Source organism: Urocampus carinirostris, chromosome 9 (assembly GCF_059441175.1).
Source record: "Urocampus carinirostris isolate Australia breed hairy pipefish chromosome 9, RoL_Ucar_1.0, whole genome shotgun sequence".
Lineage (NCBI taxonomy): Eukaryota > Metazoa > Chordata > Actinopteri > Syngnathiformes > Syngnathidae > Urocampus > Urocampus carinirostris.
In genome coordinates this window covers 10204505-10223021 of record NC_142357.1, presented here as the reverse complement: position 1 = coordinate 10223021, position 18517 = coordinate 10204505, and the positions used below count along the sequence as shown (strand labels likewise).

The window sequence follows — 18517 nt, the reverse complement described above, 5'->3', positions numbered from 1 at the left end:
TGAGGTAGAAGAGCTAACTGGTCATCAACCATGCTGTCTATTTAAAATATATTAGATATTTGAAACATGCATATTGCACTGGACACACAACTATCGCTCTGTTTTACTGTAAATTGTTAAAATTGAACAGAATACAAAATATTTCATTTTCTCCTAGAGTAATATTGGCATTTAGAAATGATACTCCAAATCATATTCTTACATTGTTTTGAAACTTTAATGTTTGAAGACATTATGCAAAAAAATACAAATGTAAGACAACGGGAACCCAGGTATACACACGATATAACTGAACAGTGATTTTATTTTACACAAAAATTTAACTCTTCATGCTGTTCTGAAAATATACAACAAACATTTTTTTAAGACATTCGAGAAAAGATTAATATACATTAATCATAAACTTTGAGTCTAGAAATGTTCATATTGCCATTTCAAAAGCTTTAGAACTCCAGTGAATCATGGGGAGAGTGGCAATCCACAAATACAACACTGAACAGTTGTGAATAGCCAGCCTACAAGAAGCCAACCATTGATTAAAGTCAGGGAAGTCATATCTGAACTCCTTGTACTTTATATTTTTATACCTTGTTATTTACATGACAAGTGATAATTGTTCCTGTATTTATATCATCGAATGGGATTCTTATTATAGCAAAATGTATTTATGGTTATATTATAGCCCTCAAATGAAACGTTAAAATTATTGAAGAAAAAACTGACACAATGCTACATTATGTTGCAAGAATGAAAAAAAACTGCCCTGGTGAGTCAAAATGCCAATTTAGGTGTAAAAACCCTTGATGCCTGTGGAATGTATATTCGAATCTAGTGGACACCAATAATTTTATTTGTTACATGTTGTTGTCTTTTCACTAATGGTTATGTTTCCTAACTAGATTGTCCCATAACAATAAACATGTTAACCTCAGATCACTTGTAGATATGTGGATTTGAAATCAGTTCCGAGAGCATTTTTAGCATTGCATTTGAATATGCCAGAGTTCATGAGCACTGGATTCTGTATGACCAAACTCCCCTCCTCTGTCATGTGGATCCCTCCTTGAACTATGTAGCGGTTGTGTGGGAACAGCGTAGTACGGCCGGGTAAAGTCCATGAGATTTCTGGCATGGGTACACCTGCAGCCGCACAGTTTAATTTAACAGGTGATCCCCGATTCACTCTGGTGATGGAAGGCAGAGTAGTTGTGATCCGTGGTGGGTAGACCATTACTTTAACAGGGTACGACAATAATGATGTGCCAAAAGAGTTTGATGCTTTGCAAATGTAGGTCCCTTTGTCAAAAGTTGCGATCTGTCGCATCTGGAGGGTCCCATTGGCAAAAAATGTAATTCGACCGATTGATTGAGGTTTATCCAAAGTGAAACCGTTGGGAAGGGTCCATGAGATGGATGCCTGTGGCCAGCTATCCACAGTACAATGTAAATTGAGAGTTTGGCCATAGGTTATCTGTATTCCGCCTGAAAAATAAAAACACAACAGTATTGCAACAAGATTTTTGCCCTAAATAATTATTTGGAAGAAAAAAAGGTGTACCTGCTGATCCTCGGATTACTGGCTTCCTTCCTGCTTCTAAAGCATAACGCTTCTCTGCTTGACCTGCCACATTCTTTGCTAGACACCTGTAAACTCCTTTATCGCTTGTAGACAGCTGAGTGATACGCAAAGTTCCATTGTTGTGAAAGTGGGTGAAGCGTTGAAGTCTAACGCCAGGCATCAGAAGACTCCCATTTGGGAGTACCCATAAATACTCTGGGTTTGGTTTTCCACGGGCATTGCACAGCAGATTTAATTTACCACCGTTTTGTTGTATTGATAGGAATTCAATATTTGGAACAGCAAAACTTGGTTTTTGTGCTATTGGTGCCACTTCTAATTCAATCATGAGGGATGCTTCACCTAGGTTATTTTTGGCCAGACAACTGTATCTTCCTTCATCTGTTTTTCTCACGCCTCTTACTTCCAAACTTCCGTTTTTATGCACTTGGAAGCGACCACTGAGGTGGGAGAGTTGGAGCGATTGGCCGGATGGTGTAACCCACCAAGTGCTTGGCTCAGGTTTCCCTTCAGCCAAGCAATCTAATAACACAGTTTGGTAAGAAATGCCTACTACTTTTTGGGCGTTTTTCCCTTTATTGCCATTGATAAACGGCTCACTAAATTCGACTCCAAGAATCATATTTTTGATGTCATCGCCAGCAGAATTTCGTGCCACACAGGCATATTTCCCTTCATCACTCAGTGTTACCCTCTTCACCACTAACATACCATCTTCCATGATCTCAAATTTTTCTGATGACATTGGAACTAAATCATTCCTAGGTGAGATCCAAAAGATTTTTGGTGCGGGTTCACCTGTGGCTTGACAGCTCAGACGAGCTGATGCCCCATATTTCACTGTGACCAGGGTTTGGAATTTGAAACTAATTCTTGGGGCATTTGGGCCAACTTTAACACTGACTTTTCTTTCATCCTTTCCCAGTTTATTCTTCGCATGACAAGTGTAGTCACCCTCATCTTTTTTGTCCATCTGGTGGAGCAGTAAGGTTCCATTGTTAAAAATAACATAGCGATGTTTGACATAGCCGCTGTCATCAGACTGTAGCGCATTGTTGATTAGCGTTCCATCAGGTAGACTCCATGAGACTTCTGGGTTAGGGAGCCCTGTTGCTACACAATCCACCTAAAGAAACAAAACACAACAAAATAATAATCACAGTAAAACTTATTTAATGACAGTTAATTCACTGTATATTTCAAACAATGGCAGATTAAATTAATTAATCTGTATGGTAAGTTTTATTTTTAAACCACAATATTGCTTGTTATTCATACCTGGACTTTTTCACCAAAGTTGACTCTTGGTTGTTTTGTTCTCACTTGTTCAATTCTAGGCGGCGTCATCAAGACGTCCACCTAACACAGAATTAGGTAAATAGTGAAAAGCTCTACATTTTTCTTTATTTTGTGTACTGCCACCTCTTTAAAATAGAAGCCTCTCCTAAGATTTCCCAACAACACATTTTTATATGTTTTTTGAATATTACTTTGGAAGCAAAAATCCCCTGTTTTATCCTTTTCCAGAGATGGCCATTTTGAAAGATGTGTCAAAGACCTTTGATATCTATTTTGCCCAGGGCTTAATACACCTGGCGTTGCGCCCTAGTTCCCTTTAATCGTCAAGGAGCACTGAAAAACAAATTAATGTTGGTCATATACAGTGGCAACCACTAATGACAGCAGAAAAACACAACTTCTCAAGTCTGTATTGCAATCCGGCCCTATTTTCTTCAGATGGATTGTTATAGTTATGTCAAAAGTGCCCTGGCACTGCTGTCTAAAAATCGATTTCTTACACCAGATTTTACGAGACACAGCCCACATTTGTCTTTTCCTTCGGCATAGTAGTAAATTTGTGCTTGTCTAAGTAATCACTAAGACATCTGACTCTGTTAGTCACTATCTTGAATAGTCACATAATCCAACAACCTGTGATCTGGACAACGCGAAGTCACATTGCACAGCTGAAATGGCTTCAAGTGTGCAGAAGACTGCCCATTTGTGTTCTGCAGCCAATGGCTTTAAAGTCAAATTTCCCAATCTATTTGCATAAAGTGTGTATTGGGCACAACCAATTATGGTTAATGTCTTTCTGGAGCAGAGTCATGACAAGTCATGAGCTGAACTGTGAGCAACAAGTCTGTCAAAATTCTTTGATATCAACTTCAAAATGGCCACTGTCAGCAAAAGATAGATCAGGTGACAACTGCTTCATAACTTATATTCTACAAACACAAAATGCTGTGTTTTAAATATCGGTCGCCCATCCAACAATCTATTGTTAGGGAGGTTGAAGAGTAAAATAAAAATGCAAGCATGTAAAAGACACTGGATGTTTTGTAGGTTTTTGTTTAAATATTATGTCCAGACTAATCCTACCCGAAAGACCTCCATATCCTCTCCATTAGGTCGCTGAAAGAAGCACCGATAATTTCCACCATCTAGCTCTGTTAGCTGAAGTATCCTTAGAGTGCCATTTTGGAACACTTTGACTGGTCTCTCTGGACTGGAGGCAGAAAATAGAAATGACTTAATTCGTACTGTATAAAATATCATTTTGAGGAGTATTCCTACCTGTAGTGATGCTCTACGATAGTTTTAGAGGGCAGTTGCCAGATGGTTCCCCTAGGAGATCCGCTTGACTCTGGACAGTGTAAATACACAGCAGAACCATACATTGCTGAGATTGAGTGCTGGCGGGATGGCACTGCATGATGATGATGAGTTGGAGGGAGAGGAAGAGGATGGACGTTCGAGGAAGGATCTGCCCGCACTTCAAGATGCACAGTTCTTTTTGCAATACCCACAGTGTTTGTGGCCAAACACTCGTACCTGTGTGAGAAACAATTACTTTTGTAATTTTAAAAATGCCATTGAATTCTAAATTACAAAATAATAATAAAATAACAATAATAAGTAATAAAATATTTAAATATTTATATGCATAACATCCTAGGAATACAGCGACCATCTCATGTTTGGAATACAGTCCGTACAGTTTGTACTTTGAAAGATGTGTACCTCCCTGCATCAGCCGGTGAGACATTCTTGAAGTAAAGTGTACCATTGGGGAATACGAAGAGCTTATTTCCCAGAAACTGTGATGGTTTAACATAGACTCCCGATGCTATTGTCCACCTCAAAGTGGGCAATGGTTCACCCTTCGAGGAGCAGTGAACATATACATTCCTTCCTGGGTGGATATAATTAGTTAATAAATTTTTTGAGTGTGTTTTTGATCTGGATACAACTTTAGGGATATGTGGTATTTGATCACATACCTGCTGGAATAATCACAGTGTCACTTGTTGCTTCATTGATGCTTGGAGGCAAAGCTGCAACATGAAGATGATAAGTAACTGTATCTGCACCAGCTGCATTACTTGCAATACATTTATAGTCTCCTTTGCTGGAGAAATTGGTTGACTGCATTTGTAGCGTTCCATTTTCGAGCAGCGACATTTGGGAGCTGGGAGTATGGACGGTCCCAATTTCCCGAACAAATGTCCCATCTGGTAGAATCCAAGAAATTTGAGCAGGGGGTTTTCCAGAAGCAAGACAATCAAGTGTCACTCTTTTCCCAAGATAATTTGTTATGTCAGTGGACCTGGGTGGCTTGATCTTAGGAGCCTCAGTCTGAACTGCTAAGGTGATAACCATTCGATCTGATCCAAACCTATTTTGTGCAGTGCAGAGGTACTGGCCTCTGTCCTGTAGCTGGACTGTTTTAATAACAAAAGTTCCATTTTTAAAGACTTCAAATCGGGAACCATGCTTGGAGTTGGCTGAAATGGTGGCCCCTGAAAACAACAAAAAAAGGGAAAATGGTTCACTGATTTAGTCACAACCATGGAAGTCTTGGTGGATTCAAAAGCTGAGAGGTAAAACTTCAAAGAACATGTTGGTAGAATTATTCCTTTATCCTTGGAACATTTTACCTGTAGATACCTTTGTCCAGGATATGCTTGGTTCAGGTTTCCCCGATGCTTTGCAATGTAGAACAACGTCACCCTCTGCCAGAACAGACACACTGGCTCTGTTCGCTGTAGTAATACGAGATTTGACCCCACCAGCACCTAACAACATCATTGTCAACTTAAATTAATTAATATGCAGTATTTAAGAATAAAATGTTTTGAAATTATCCTTGCATACCTTGCTGTAATGTTGAGATGGTCAGATGGAGAGAGTTTGTTGTGGGAATAAAAGCAGGGACGGAAGGTGTTGTCGGTTTGCCAAAGTTTGAAGGGGGTCGCACAGATGAAGGTTTCGGTATTGATGGTCTGTGTGGGTAATTTCTGGTAAAAGGTATGGCACTGGGATTAATAGGGTTCTTTGGATTGTTGTAGCTCATGCGAGGTTTGGGTGTTACTATCTTTCCAAGTTGCGATAGACGATCAATGTACGCCTGCAAGAGATGTAACAGGTGGACGATTGACAAACATACCGTTTTATCTTAAATTCGTGCATCATCACACATTATAACTGCAAATTATTGTAGTACTGTGCGAAATGTGCCAAAATATTTTTGTTACAAACAATCAATAACAAATGTACCTGTCTATATCTATTCCTTAACTTCGATAATAACAGTTGATCTTTGAATTGTAATGCAGCATCAAAAGGGTTGCTATGATGTGAAAAATCCTTTGTTGTTGGTTTGATAATGGGGACTGTGGGTTTCACTTTTTCATCTGTGATCTCTGGTCGGTTGGTGCTAAATGGGGTTTGAGCCCGTCTGTGTGGGGAAAGCCCAGTTTCATGTGTAGGCACAGTACCTGGAAAAGAAAAATTCCTAAACAAATTCTGTTTGCACAAGACTATTTCAATAATCTCATCCATTATTTATCTACCTTGGCTGGGAGGTAGAAATGACTGTTTCTTTTTCCAAGGAGAATATACTGTATAGTTATGATGGTTCGGCGAAGTAGGGAGATGGTGAGGAGGGTGCGGTATTCTACTGAGATCCACATCCACTAGCTTGTTTGTATTTCTGTTTTGTTGATTTGGAGCAATAGTTGTATGAGGATGAGGTAAAACCCCTGTGTCTGAAGAAGTCTTTAGTCTGGTGTCTCTGTCTGTGAAACGAGTTACAAGATCCTGAACTGGTGGCCGAGTTTCAGGGTAAAAAGTTGTTGTAATATTGGTGACTGTTGATGGGGAAAGAGTAGAATGAATAAATGATCTGAGGTGAGGATGAAGTCTTTTAAGGGGTGGTTTTCTCCGTCGAAAAGATGGCCTTCTTTGGTTTGGGCGACCAGGAACAAACCACTTCTTGCCAAATTGCTGGTTTTCTGATTTTTTTACAGCACTATTTTTTTCGGTAAACTCACTAACAATTTGAAGGGATGGCTCTGTACCTCTGGCAAATGGTGCTTGTGAAGTTTTGAGTTGGATTTCTTTTTCTGTTTGCTCTATTCTTTCAATCGAAATAGTTGTAACCGCAACATTGTCAATAGTTGCGTAGGGTGAAAAAGTTGTTGCGGTCTTGTACAAACCAGATGGGGCAATTACAGTGGTAGAATATGGTGATGACCACTCTGGGGCCCCGGCAATGGGTAATTTAGCGTTTGCTTTAGCCAAAACTTTTGCCCAGTAATTTGAATCCAATGTCTTCACAACAATGGTCGGTTTTCGTTTTAAATCTTTTTGGGTTTCGTTGGTAAACAAATCAGTATTCCTTTGTTGGTTTTCACTTGTAGGACCGTGTGTCACAAAAGGGTGAGACATTTCTTGGTAACCCCCTGCAGAACCTTCTTCCGTGTCAGTGTTTAAAATTTGCTGATCTGTTTCTGTCTGTACTTCAGAATCATCAGTCACCTCTTTCCCTGTTACTTCCAATATGTGTGACAGCATATCAACTCCATAGAGATTTGAGGCCAAACAACTGTATTCTCCTGAATCTTTCTCTGTCAGCCCTTTTACCACCAAAGTACCATTTTCCAGCACTGCTGCCGTTCTTGTCTTTTGAGTGGGAAGAAGTATTTTGTTTGCAGGCATGTACCATGTAGTTTGACTTGGTTGTGCTGATGTCACCTCACATGGGAGGGAAATAGAACTGCCTTTTCTAACCACAATTTTCTGGCCATTAAAAGCCGTGGGGCTTGGCAAGCGTTCTTTAATAGTAAGCCTTAACGACATCAAATCCACCCCAGCTTTTGTTTTGATCATACAGTGATAAAGGCCAGAGTCTGATTGTGAAGAATTCATGATGATCAGATCTCCATTATTATCAATTTTTACGTTATCTGTTAAACCATCCACAATTGACAAATCTGGAAGCATCCACTCCACTTTCACCTCCTGCTGCGACGTGACAACACTGCATTTTAAGTGAACTTTCGACCCTTCCAGAGCAGTATTGACTCTAAATGTAGTCCCACGGTGAATCATTCCCCAAGAGGAGTGCATGTCACTATCATCTTGCTGCCTTCTGTGGCTGTTGATTATTTCGGTGATCACTGTTGTAAAATCCATGATCAGTTTTTTGGTTGTTGTTTGTTGTCTGTTAAGCCTTAAAGTGACTCTGTGCTGAAGTAGCCATGCTGGTTCAGCCACCAAATAACCTTTTAAGTCTGTAAAATAAGGGGAATTCTCATTTGCAACTTGGGCATATTGATAAGTAGCTCTGCTGGTGTTAGCTCTTTCTTCACCTCTTTCGAAGATAGCAGGACTTTCATAGTAATATGCGACCAGTTGCCAAAGATTTTGTAACTTATCCCGGTCAATCTCACACTCCAGGACAGTAGCTAATGATAAATTTACAGATACCCCTTCGAATGAGCGAGGATTCACTGTCCAAGTTATCTGAGAACCGTCTTCTGGGTGACGCATATCACAGTCCACATGGGCATTATTTCCATGGCTATCAGAGAGAACAAAGCTTAGGTGGCCTAGAGGATTTTCAAAGTCACGGGTATATGGGAGGTCTGGCTCTGTGTCAGATTCAGCCCACACGGGGTTGTCCCACAGTTTGAGGGCAGAGCGAAGCACAGGTCGTTCACAGGTAAGCTGATGTTCTCTTAATCCAAGCCATAGTGTCCCGTTCAGAGGTTGAGGAGAGAAACACTGCGGACAAACCTCTGTTGTGCTTGTTTCACGTTCCTTTTTGCACTTAATTATTCCTGTGAAAAGGAAGACAAGAGAAATATCACCAGAGCAGCGCTTTTTGAAAGCTAAACAAATGTTTTAACGGTTTTTGTCATGAACATTGAGGAAACAAAAAGCTTTGTTGTTACATATCAAAATTCTGAACTTTGACATGCAATCAACAATATAAATAGCGTGTCTTAAACCGATTGGTAATGCTGTCTCAGGATCCTGATTTTCATCTTACAGTCAGCATTTAGGTTTTCACTTGTAAAGCACTTATCTACTCCCTAAAAATTTAAAGCACATCAATAAATATTAGTTTATCTCCCTAATGACCTCATGACAATAAAGAACCCAGATTCAGTATATAGCCCAAATGGGCTTACTTACATAAAATTTTATGTATGACTGGTTGGTCAGGACGAATCTTGGTCGTATGTCGGATGTTACTTGTGTGTTAAAGAAAAAAAATTATATGCCTCAATTTATTTGTATTTCACTCTATTTTATATTTGAAGCTAATGCAGTACATTGACAGCCTGAACAGTAAACAACACATCTGTTTAGTGGAAGGGTCTCCTATAAACCTTTAGCTTGAACCCATCACACAGCAACCTCAAACAGTGGATTTTAGGAGGAATTGTGATAAAAAGTCTGCCGAAAACGTGTAATCACCCAGCGAAATGTGTTCTATCTGCCAAGATGGGCCACCGTATCAATGTATTTGTACGATGCTGCTTTATGTATTCTCACACCCAAAATATCCAAATTGGTTTGTTGTCTTCAGTGAATTGTTCCCACAAAAGCAAGAGCACATCAATCAATAAATTGATTTAATTCAATAGCGCCATACACTTGGATAAAGTTGGTCACAGAGTAGGGTGTACCTGTCAACATTACTGTAAACTGTCATGTAAAGAGCCCTGTTGTTCATCATCTCCAATGTTTTTCTGCAGATTATTTTTTGACTAACTGTACCATGGGACACTATTCCTTTACTATTAAATATGGAGAATGTGTTTTTACTTCTAAATAAATAACAATTCAAATTTTCAAAAACGGTTGTTAACCATAGTCAAACCCCAAATGTTAGGGGTTGGAATGTTCTTTCAGATCAAAATAGAGATTCCTGCTTTAATTCTGCAGCAAAATATATGAAGTGTCTCTTGATTTTGGGTGAACAAATCTGTGTACTGTAGGCAAAAGCAGGGTCCATATTTGGATAGTTGCCAGTCCGAAACAAGCCAAACCGAGTCCCAATGTTACTCTTACTAATAGCACGTTTTTACACCCACACTCAGTGGGAATAGAAGACTTGCTATCAGTTTAACAGCGTAAATCTGCCCCATCAGAGACATCTTTTTAACACATGTTCCGCTCACTTTGTTTTAGTTGTTTTCTTTGAGGCTAATGTGTATTCTGATAAGAGGTTTTTTTTAGTGTTTGGTTTTCATGCTGGATTTTGTGAAAATCGGTGAAAATAAACTATTAAGCCTGCATGCTTGTCACCAAAATATACATTTAACAAAAACATTCAACAACACACTTATTGAATGTTGGGTACAACATACATTATTGCTAGTAATTGTATTTTTTTAAAAGAAGATGTGAAATAATTAACAGGGTATCTTTTTCTGTAACAGATACGGCTAGTTGCCTTGTTATTTTAATTTCCATTGATGTCAGATTTTTCGTTTTGATTTTGATAGAAATAACTTAGACCCCTGGTTTTTTTTGTCATTCTCAGAAATTTATGGCGGGCCACATTAAATCCTCCAGTATGTTTTACATGCCTATTCAAGAGGGTTGCAAGGGTGATGGAGCCCATCCCAGCTGACATTGGGCTATAGACTGGTTTCCAGGCAAATGCAGGGCCAACTATTAGTAATTGTGCCGCAATTTATTTTTTTTGAAGGTTAAAATTTACAGTTGAATCTAATCCTACGTTCCACCACTCATCCCGCTTAAAAAATGTAAATGACAAGATTACATGTCAATGGCATTGTGTTCAATCAAAAAATATAGGAACATAACCTGTTAGAAAATATACTTTAGTATGACAATGAGAGTAATGCATAGCCTTATTATAATACCATCATGTGTAGAGCTCCACTGTACCAACCAGTGAAGTTGACAATCACACGTCCAGGGGTTACCATGAAGTGAGAGACTTTCCAGTCTGGGAGATGTGTTGAGTACAGTAGCTGGTAGTTGTTCCAACATATTATCTGAAAGGTGTAAGTGTCTGAGACAAAAATAACGAAAGTGCAATCAATGAGCATAGGTTTTTATAGTGGCCAAGCTGAAAGCCTGGAGAAATGCTCTAAAGAACAAGTTTAAGGTAACACTTTTTTGTTACACATACAGTATGTTGTGTTTAATTTTAGGCCAATATGTAGTGTAGTCTAGATCAGTATTTTTAACTTAATATTACTTAAGAGACATTTATTTCCTTGAGATTTGTTTTACAATACTGTTGTTATCACAACAATAAAGCTTGTGCATGTTTGCTGACTTACTTGAGTCCAGAAGCCCAAAAGTTGCCTAATATTGACACTGTAATGAAGGTATGAGGATGGATGTCTTTAAGAAGATTCCCCTCCAGTTGTAGTAGTTTGAGGGACATCAAACCCGAAAAAGAATATGGCTCGATAAAACTGATGAGGTTATGGTCTAGATGCAGCCGGACCAGACTCACTAGCCCCTCAAACATTCCTGGGGTTACCGTTGTTAGTTTGTTATAGCTCAGTTTCAATATCTGTAAAGAAAAAGATTTGTGTAAATTCATTTATATAGGGTTTCATCTCAAGGCAAACTCACTATATGAATTAATAGTTGACTAGTTAAATAAATTGAGCGTTAATTCAGCATTATAATAGTATTTGGTTGCAACAATGTACCGATTCATAAACGTAGTTTCTCATTAGTAGTTATAGACACATACAGTACATAGTGTCTTACTTTAAGTTAATTATGATATGAGTATCAGGTCATATCCGACTTTGATATCTGGTAAAAGCAACTACTCCAAAATCCATTAAAATTGTGATATCTGCTACCAAACCTGTATTTAGAGACTTTACTGAGTGTAGTGTGCCGGTTGGCTGCCAAAATTATTGTACGTGTTGCAAGGCTGCTGCGTGCTGCAGTGCCGGGTATTGAATTGGAAAGCAACGAGCATCTTCTGGCTGTGTTCGTAAATACAAATTGACTTAAGTTGAGCTGGCTAGAAGTCGGATGTTACCTCTAATGATGTTTCATATTCATGTACACGCTACCTGTAGTGAGCGCAAGCTGTAGAAAGCTCCTGGATGGATTGTGTTTATGTCGTTACCATGCATCAAGAGCATTTCCAGTTTCCGTAGAGACCTCAAGTCTAATGCCTTCACCTCAGTTAAGCTATTATATCTGTAAATAAAAAAAAACACAGCAAAACAAAGTCTGCTTCAGAGTATGTGTGTTGTAAATCGATTGTTTTGTTTTACACAGAAAAATGTGTATAGGCATAGAGGTTGGGCAATATAAATAGAAGATTGGAGTCTATAACTTTATGTTTATTACTACACATGTATAGGAAATAAAATATATTTCAGATATTTAGCCTCATTCTGCTTTAAATCAACTTTTAAGTAATACACTTAAAAGCAGCTCCAGCATGTTTGAAAGATCTTTAAGAATATAATTATGGCAGCACTTTAAAAACAACGAGGTATTGAAGAAACTGCAAAGTATTTTCAAGCTTTTAGCACATTCCAATAAATACATCTTTTTAAGAGTAATTCGCTTGCCCAACAAGTTATTGAAAATCGTATGCCTAAATCAAGTGTGTCATTTAACTATCCTGGAGGGGGATTGTGTCACTCTTGTGTCACTCTTCCACCTTATATTACGGTTTCAGGAGGGTTGGGACTTTCTTACTCTCATCGTGGAGTAAGGGCCCGGTCACACAGCCATTTGCGTCTGTATCGCGGCTGAATCACGGCCAGAAATTTCTGCCCGTGAAGCAGACGCTGTTGCTCGCGGTGGACAATGCGCAAAATTGGCCAACCCGCTGTTCATCCGTGGTATGCCCGCGAAACAGACGCCGGCGGCTGTTCCGCTTCCTCATCGCGTCAGTTCCACGTCCTTTCCGCGTGTGGACCACGGGTATAAAAGCTGCCGAGCCGGGCTGTAGAAATCATAACCGCTCAAGACACAGTCCCGTGAAGATCAAGATTTCAAGCTATGGCACCGAAGAAGAAGCCAATATGTTATTATTGTAATAGTTTTTCATTTTTATTTTATTTTCTTGTTATGAAATGAAAAGAAATTTCAAGAAATAAAAATGGATTAAGACGAGGTCACGGGGATCTATGTTCACCCCTTGACGTCTCGAGCACAACTGACGTGTGCTCGGCAAATCGCGCTGAATATACGCGGAGAAAGGGGTTTGACCGTCACACGCGTTACACATGCTAATTCACGTGATTCAGCCGCGATACAGACGCAGAACAAACGTGCTATGACCGTGCTCCACCCGCGATTACCCGCTAAAATTTCGCGTCCTACCCGCGTGTAACCACGCCCAGGCCGCGGCCGTAGCACGTCGTTCCGCGTCTGTACCGCGTCATATCCGCGTGTGTACCACGTGTGCCGCCCGCGGTTACCCGTGGTCTAAAGTTTTGAGCAGCGATAAACTTTTTCGCGCGGCCAACCGCGTGTGAATTTCTTGCCGCGTGTAAAGCCCGGCTGTATCTCGTCTGTATCGCGATCTCAACGCCGGCAACAGCGTCTGCTTCACGGGCAGAAATTTCTGCTCGTGATTCAGCCGCGATACAGACGCAAACGGCTGTGTGACCTGGCCCTAAGGAGTAGAATTGAGTGGGAGAGGGAGGAATGGAATTGAGCTTTAATGTTTTTTTCTTATTTAGGCCCAAATAAGACAAGCAAATAACATTTCTGTTTTAGTGTAGTTCAAATTGTTAGCATAAAAGACCAATTTTGAAAGCTTAAAATGTCAATAGGCCACAGTACTTAATTACTATATTTTTAATGTTTACCTTTTATTATTAGCAATAATGTCTACATAGTTTGAGATATGTGTTTTAAGTCTTGGTCCCTTGGCAACACAAATTGCAATATCTAACATTATCTTAGGAACATATTATTTAAAGTGTACAGTGTGCCAGTCTAAAGAAAGTTGCAAATGGACTGATTCTAGAAAGAGGAAGTACATCACTTAGTGTTTAAAGATGCAACAAATATTAGGATGTTATACTAACCTTTCAAATTTTTGAGAATGTTTGACACGACTCCACGTCTTACATAATACTGACCTTCTACTACTTCTATTCGAAAATAAGCACTTGCATTAGTTCTGTTTATAAAGACTAAATGCATTGTTGTTTTTAATTTAACTTCTTGTTTGCACTAGAAAAGCAAGGAAGAACCAATCAAAACATATGCATCTTTATATTGAATTCCAAACAAACACCCATTATGCAATTTGATACATTTACAAACCAACATGTATAGAATGGAAGTGTCAAATCTCTTTAGTTGTCTAGAAAAAATGCACAATAGGGTCCATTTGACCTTTGCTGTATATAATTATTTTTAATTTAGTGAATACATTGAAGTTTCAAACATTTGATCAAATGTTGTTCAGTGATAACCAGACAGTACATTTAAAAAATGGCTGGTTCAATTCACTTCTGGCAGAGAAACAGTAAATATCTCTGGCAACTGCAACTTGTCACCTTTCTATTTTTTATAGCATTGACAAACATAACCCATAACAGACTGTAATGTTGCTCACGTAATTATTGTCTCACTTTACCATATAAATATTCAGTTATTTGTAGATGTTTTTTTATTCTAGTTGTCGCTCATTATTCAATGAGATAACAAACACCAAGGTATGCATTTATTAAATTGAGTATTTCTCTAAAAAAACTCAAAATATAATAATTCTAAAGAAAACGATACTAACTTAAATAAAACCCACGGAAAAAGCCAAAGTTGTGCGTTTGAACTACATGGGTGGTCTGGTGCTTTGAAAGTCCATTATGTCATTCCCTGAAGGTTGTTCTCCCTCTAAATATCTGCTTTGCCGATGTGTTCTCCATATGCGTGTAGATCGTACTTTGTATCAAGTAAACACATGAGCAACACAAATGAAAAACATCAAACTATCCTCTTCTCCTCTTAGTAAGAGTTATTTACTTGTTTATGTTCAAATGCAACCTGAGGGAAGCTTCAGCAATGCTTCCTTGTGAAACATTGGTCGATATTGTATGGGGCCTATTTTTTCGTTGTGTGTTATTTTCTTTCTGCAGTGCATGACTCTTGAAATGGAAGTACAATTTGTATCTGATGCAATCCTATGTGAGGTGTATGCCAGTGTCTAGTTGATGAACAAACACCATGTTTGAAAGCCGCCTTAACCAATCCAATGCAAACCTTCTAGAGTGTTAGCTCTGAATGACCTAAAGTGGATACACCCTATTTGATTATAATGTGGGTTTTCTTTTTTTTTGCATGTTCAACTCTACCATCGCTTACCATGATTTGGGAGAATAATCCTATTTGATTATTCAGATAATACTGGTTTCTGTGGCTAACATTTTGCCTATGCTAATTTCATTCTCATTCCTCCTTTACTTTTCTTCAGAGGATAGGCACTGGGTTTGGTGAAGTTACATCTGTTGAAGGAAATTGAGCTGGCAAAAAAGACCATGTGCTTATCAGACATATCAACTCAGCAACGCCCCCATTTCATTTCAATTATTGCATTTTCTACTCAAGTTCATTTTATCACTATACCACATCTGTTATTATGACCTTATACCACATCTGTTATTATGACCTTAATGACTTTCTATCTTAAGCTAAATATATTTTCTCCCGTAGATCCTACTGCAGTGGCTGGACTTTTAGCATTTGATCATAAAGTATGAATGATTTAGCCTCCGCATAGGAGTGAGCAGCCTACCTAATGGCTAAACAGCATGTACTTGTTGTCTTTCGTTTTCTTTGCACAAATGTCATCACTGCCACAAACCAAACTACAACTTCCACTACAGCCTGCCAAATGAATAAAAACAAAACCTGGTAATGGCCTATAACGTGATCCTACCAGTAACAGTGGCTGTACTATTTTATGAGACCATTTCGTTGAAACCTTCATTCGCTGATCACATGGAAGTGATTAGGAGCTTTTTTCCATGTCAGAGCCTGATTTGAAGCACACAATGGTACTAAACCTTTAGCTCCTGGATGGCAAATAAAAGGTTGTTTTATTATGTGAGCAATTTATTATAGGTTGGATGTATAGGTTTTTCTGATTCCTCTTTTGCCAAGGGAAATGGCAAAAGATTTATATAGGGTAGACAATATTTTATGATCATACGGTTCAAGACAAGACACAATTATTCAAAGAGGTTTACATCAAACCACCAGATCACAAATGGACTGACTTTTTGCTATATGGCCAGCGACCCTAAGTGAGAATAAGCGGTGCAGATAATGAATGGATGGACGGATTTGCTATATGAGTCATTTCCGATTCTAAAGTATTGCCTGTAGAGTGCTGTGGTTTGGAAAAAAACTGCAGTAGAATAGTTTGTATTTTTCAAAGATGCAATTCAAAAATCCTACCCCAGGTTGAGTCTTTCTGTGTCCTTAGAAAAGGTTTTTGGAACAGCTGTGAGATGCCTGAATGTACAGTGAACATCTTTTCCACTTGGACAGCTGCAAGTTCGTGGACATGGAAGTTCAGCATTTGCAGTGGAAATCTACAATAGCAGAGACATAAAAGCCTTAACACCCCAAAATCATATAAAGCAAACCTTTTATAATACAACGACAGAGAAGCAATAGGCAAAAAGAAGGTTAAATGATGAAAAACAAGCGACAGAACAGCATATATCTTCACAACTTCTCAGCAATCTCTGGCACATAAGTTTACTATTTCAACCATTTAAATATCACACCCGCTTTGAGACTGGGAGGTTCGGGTTCGCGCCCCGGCCGAGTCATTCCTAAGACTTAAAAAGTGGTCGGCGGCGCCCTCTCTTGGCTGCGGCTGCATCGGGTCAGATGCAATCGACATTTCGTTCTGTGTACATTGTTACACAGAATGACAATACAAGGAAATTATTATTATATTATTATTATACTTACCACTACCCAGAGTAGTGTGGAGAGGATAAAGGGAAAGCACAATGCAGCTGATCTGCAGAAGATCTTAGTATACCACCCAGACACCATGACTGGTTCTCTGAGGATACTCACGCCATAAATGGACCTAAAGAAAGCAAGGAATAGAATTAAATGCATTTTTTTTCAATTTGCTGTTCGTTCTAACAAATATATTGAATACTATTTGTTTTTGTTTTTTTGTTTTTTTTTGGGGGGGGGGCTGGGGAGGTTTAATCGTTTTAAATTCAAAACAATCTTTAAGTACAAAATAAGTTAAACTTATAGTGAAATTAGAAAAATGTTTAAAACTGAATGCATTTAGCAAAATAGGTTAAAAAAACTTCAAACAAAGATAATTATCTGATAATGTTGCTCAAAATATACTGATAACAGTGTTAATTTCATTTTTTTTCTCATTTTCTTCTCGATAAGATAAACGAAAAATCTAGCGAAACAAGAAAAAAAGGTCAGTTGATCTTTACTTTTCAGTGTAAGTAGAAGGGAAGCAAGTACTTAGATTTGCGATTAAAAAGTACAAATTACAACAAAAATAATACAATTAAAAAATTAAAAACCTCCAAAAAACACCTTTATTTTACTTTTTATTCTAATGTCAAGTCCTCTTAGTTAAAGCTTCAAAGCTTTAACTCAGAGAAGTGGTGTGCAATCAGGAGAGGCAAGTGACCCACAGCCTTTCCTGAAATCATAAAATAATAAATATATTAAATTCTAATTTTATAAATATAAAGGTTATCTGTCATTTAACTTAACAATTTTTAAATGTTCTATTATGAAATGGTTGCATTTCCCAAATATCCATGAAAATGTTTAATACAATTAATATGAGACATACTACTGTACTGAGCATCTACAGATGCAGAGTGAGGCGCCCAGTTCTCTTGCCTCATAGCAGAGGGCGGTAGTGAAACCAAGGATTCTGATTTGGTGCACATCTCAGCCCAATACAATAGAATTAGTGATAATATAAGCAAGCTAACAGAAAGTCAAGCCATCCCGAAAATGTTTTTCCTCGTTGCATGGTCTTTTTTTCATAATGGAGGATTACCGAATTATGTAAAGGTAAGAGAATAATGTTTTTTTAAAATGCTACAATATATATACCGTTTTGCCTTCTTGCCCCCCCAATCAAATGAGCACAAGTAAAAATATATTTGAAAGATGTAACTCTGTCCCTTAGAATATTTTTCTAATGAGGGCATCCTTGTTCAGTGCAGCCATCAATAAACAGCATAATAATTTAACTGGTCTTTACCACAATGTGGTCTGGAATTGTCTTCCTGGGACAAAGCTAAAGTTCTACGTGGTCTTCTTCACTGATGACTTTTCCAGTTTCTCTTGAGACATTGAAAGAGGACGGAAGTAACGGAAGACTGTAAAAACAGAAACCTTAGTCCATGTTGCCAGTTTGCGAAGGGGATGAAAAGTGATCAAGGAATAAGGCAACATTGATGTAAAAAGGAATATGATAAGCAAAAATATAGTGGATTCTCCTGAGTTTGCACCAGATGTCAGTTTTTAATCACCAAAATAAACCATCTCTTTATTGCAAATAAGTATTCCAATCTTTGGGACATAATGATTGCCTTGACCTTGAATGGTAAATAAGTGTGGGAAGAAACTTATGTTTTAGGGAATTTTCGA

At 38.3% G+C, this 18517-nt stretch overlaps 1 protein-coding gene across 1 annotated transcript; it reads right to left on the bottom strand.

The window, feature by feature from the left end:
- Positions 1–283: 283 nt before the first annotated feature.
- Positions 284–16945, bottom strand: LOC148359283 (matrix-remodeling-associated protein 5). Its single transcript, XM_088344335.1, has 16 exons — positions 16838–16945; positions 16313–16449; positions 11953–12082; positions 11194–11432; positions 10768–10919; positions 6436–8706; positions 6140–6360; positions 5738–5990; positions 5521–5658; positions 4864–5382; positions 4604–4775; positions 4157–4414; positions 3962–4088; positions 2858–2938; positions 1559–2705; positions 284–1482 (listed from the first exon to the last, which is right to left on the bottom strand). Exons 1-16 carry the CDS (start codon positions 16922–16924, stop codon positions 929–931), a joined length of 6486 nt encoding a protein of 2161 aa, XP_088200461.1. The 5' UTR covers positions 16925–16945; the 3' UTR covers positions 284–928.
- Positions 16946–18517: the final 1572 nt, after the last annotated feature.

Bases quoted from the DNA above. Each gene is read 5' to 3' on its own strand.
- LOC148359283 (XM_088344335.1), bottom strand. From the start codon at position 16,924: ATGGTGTCTGGGTGGTATACTAAGATCTTCTGCAGATCAGCTGCATTG. The intron at 8,707-10,767 runs GTATTATAATAA...TCCTTTTCACAG, and splicing joins GTGGAGCTCTACACATGATG to GAATAATTAAGTGCAAAAAG. The intron at 2,939-3,961 runs GTAGGATTAGTC...ATTCTGTGTTAG, and splicing joins AGGATATGGAGGTCTTTCGG to GTGGACGTCTTGATGACGCC.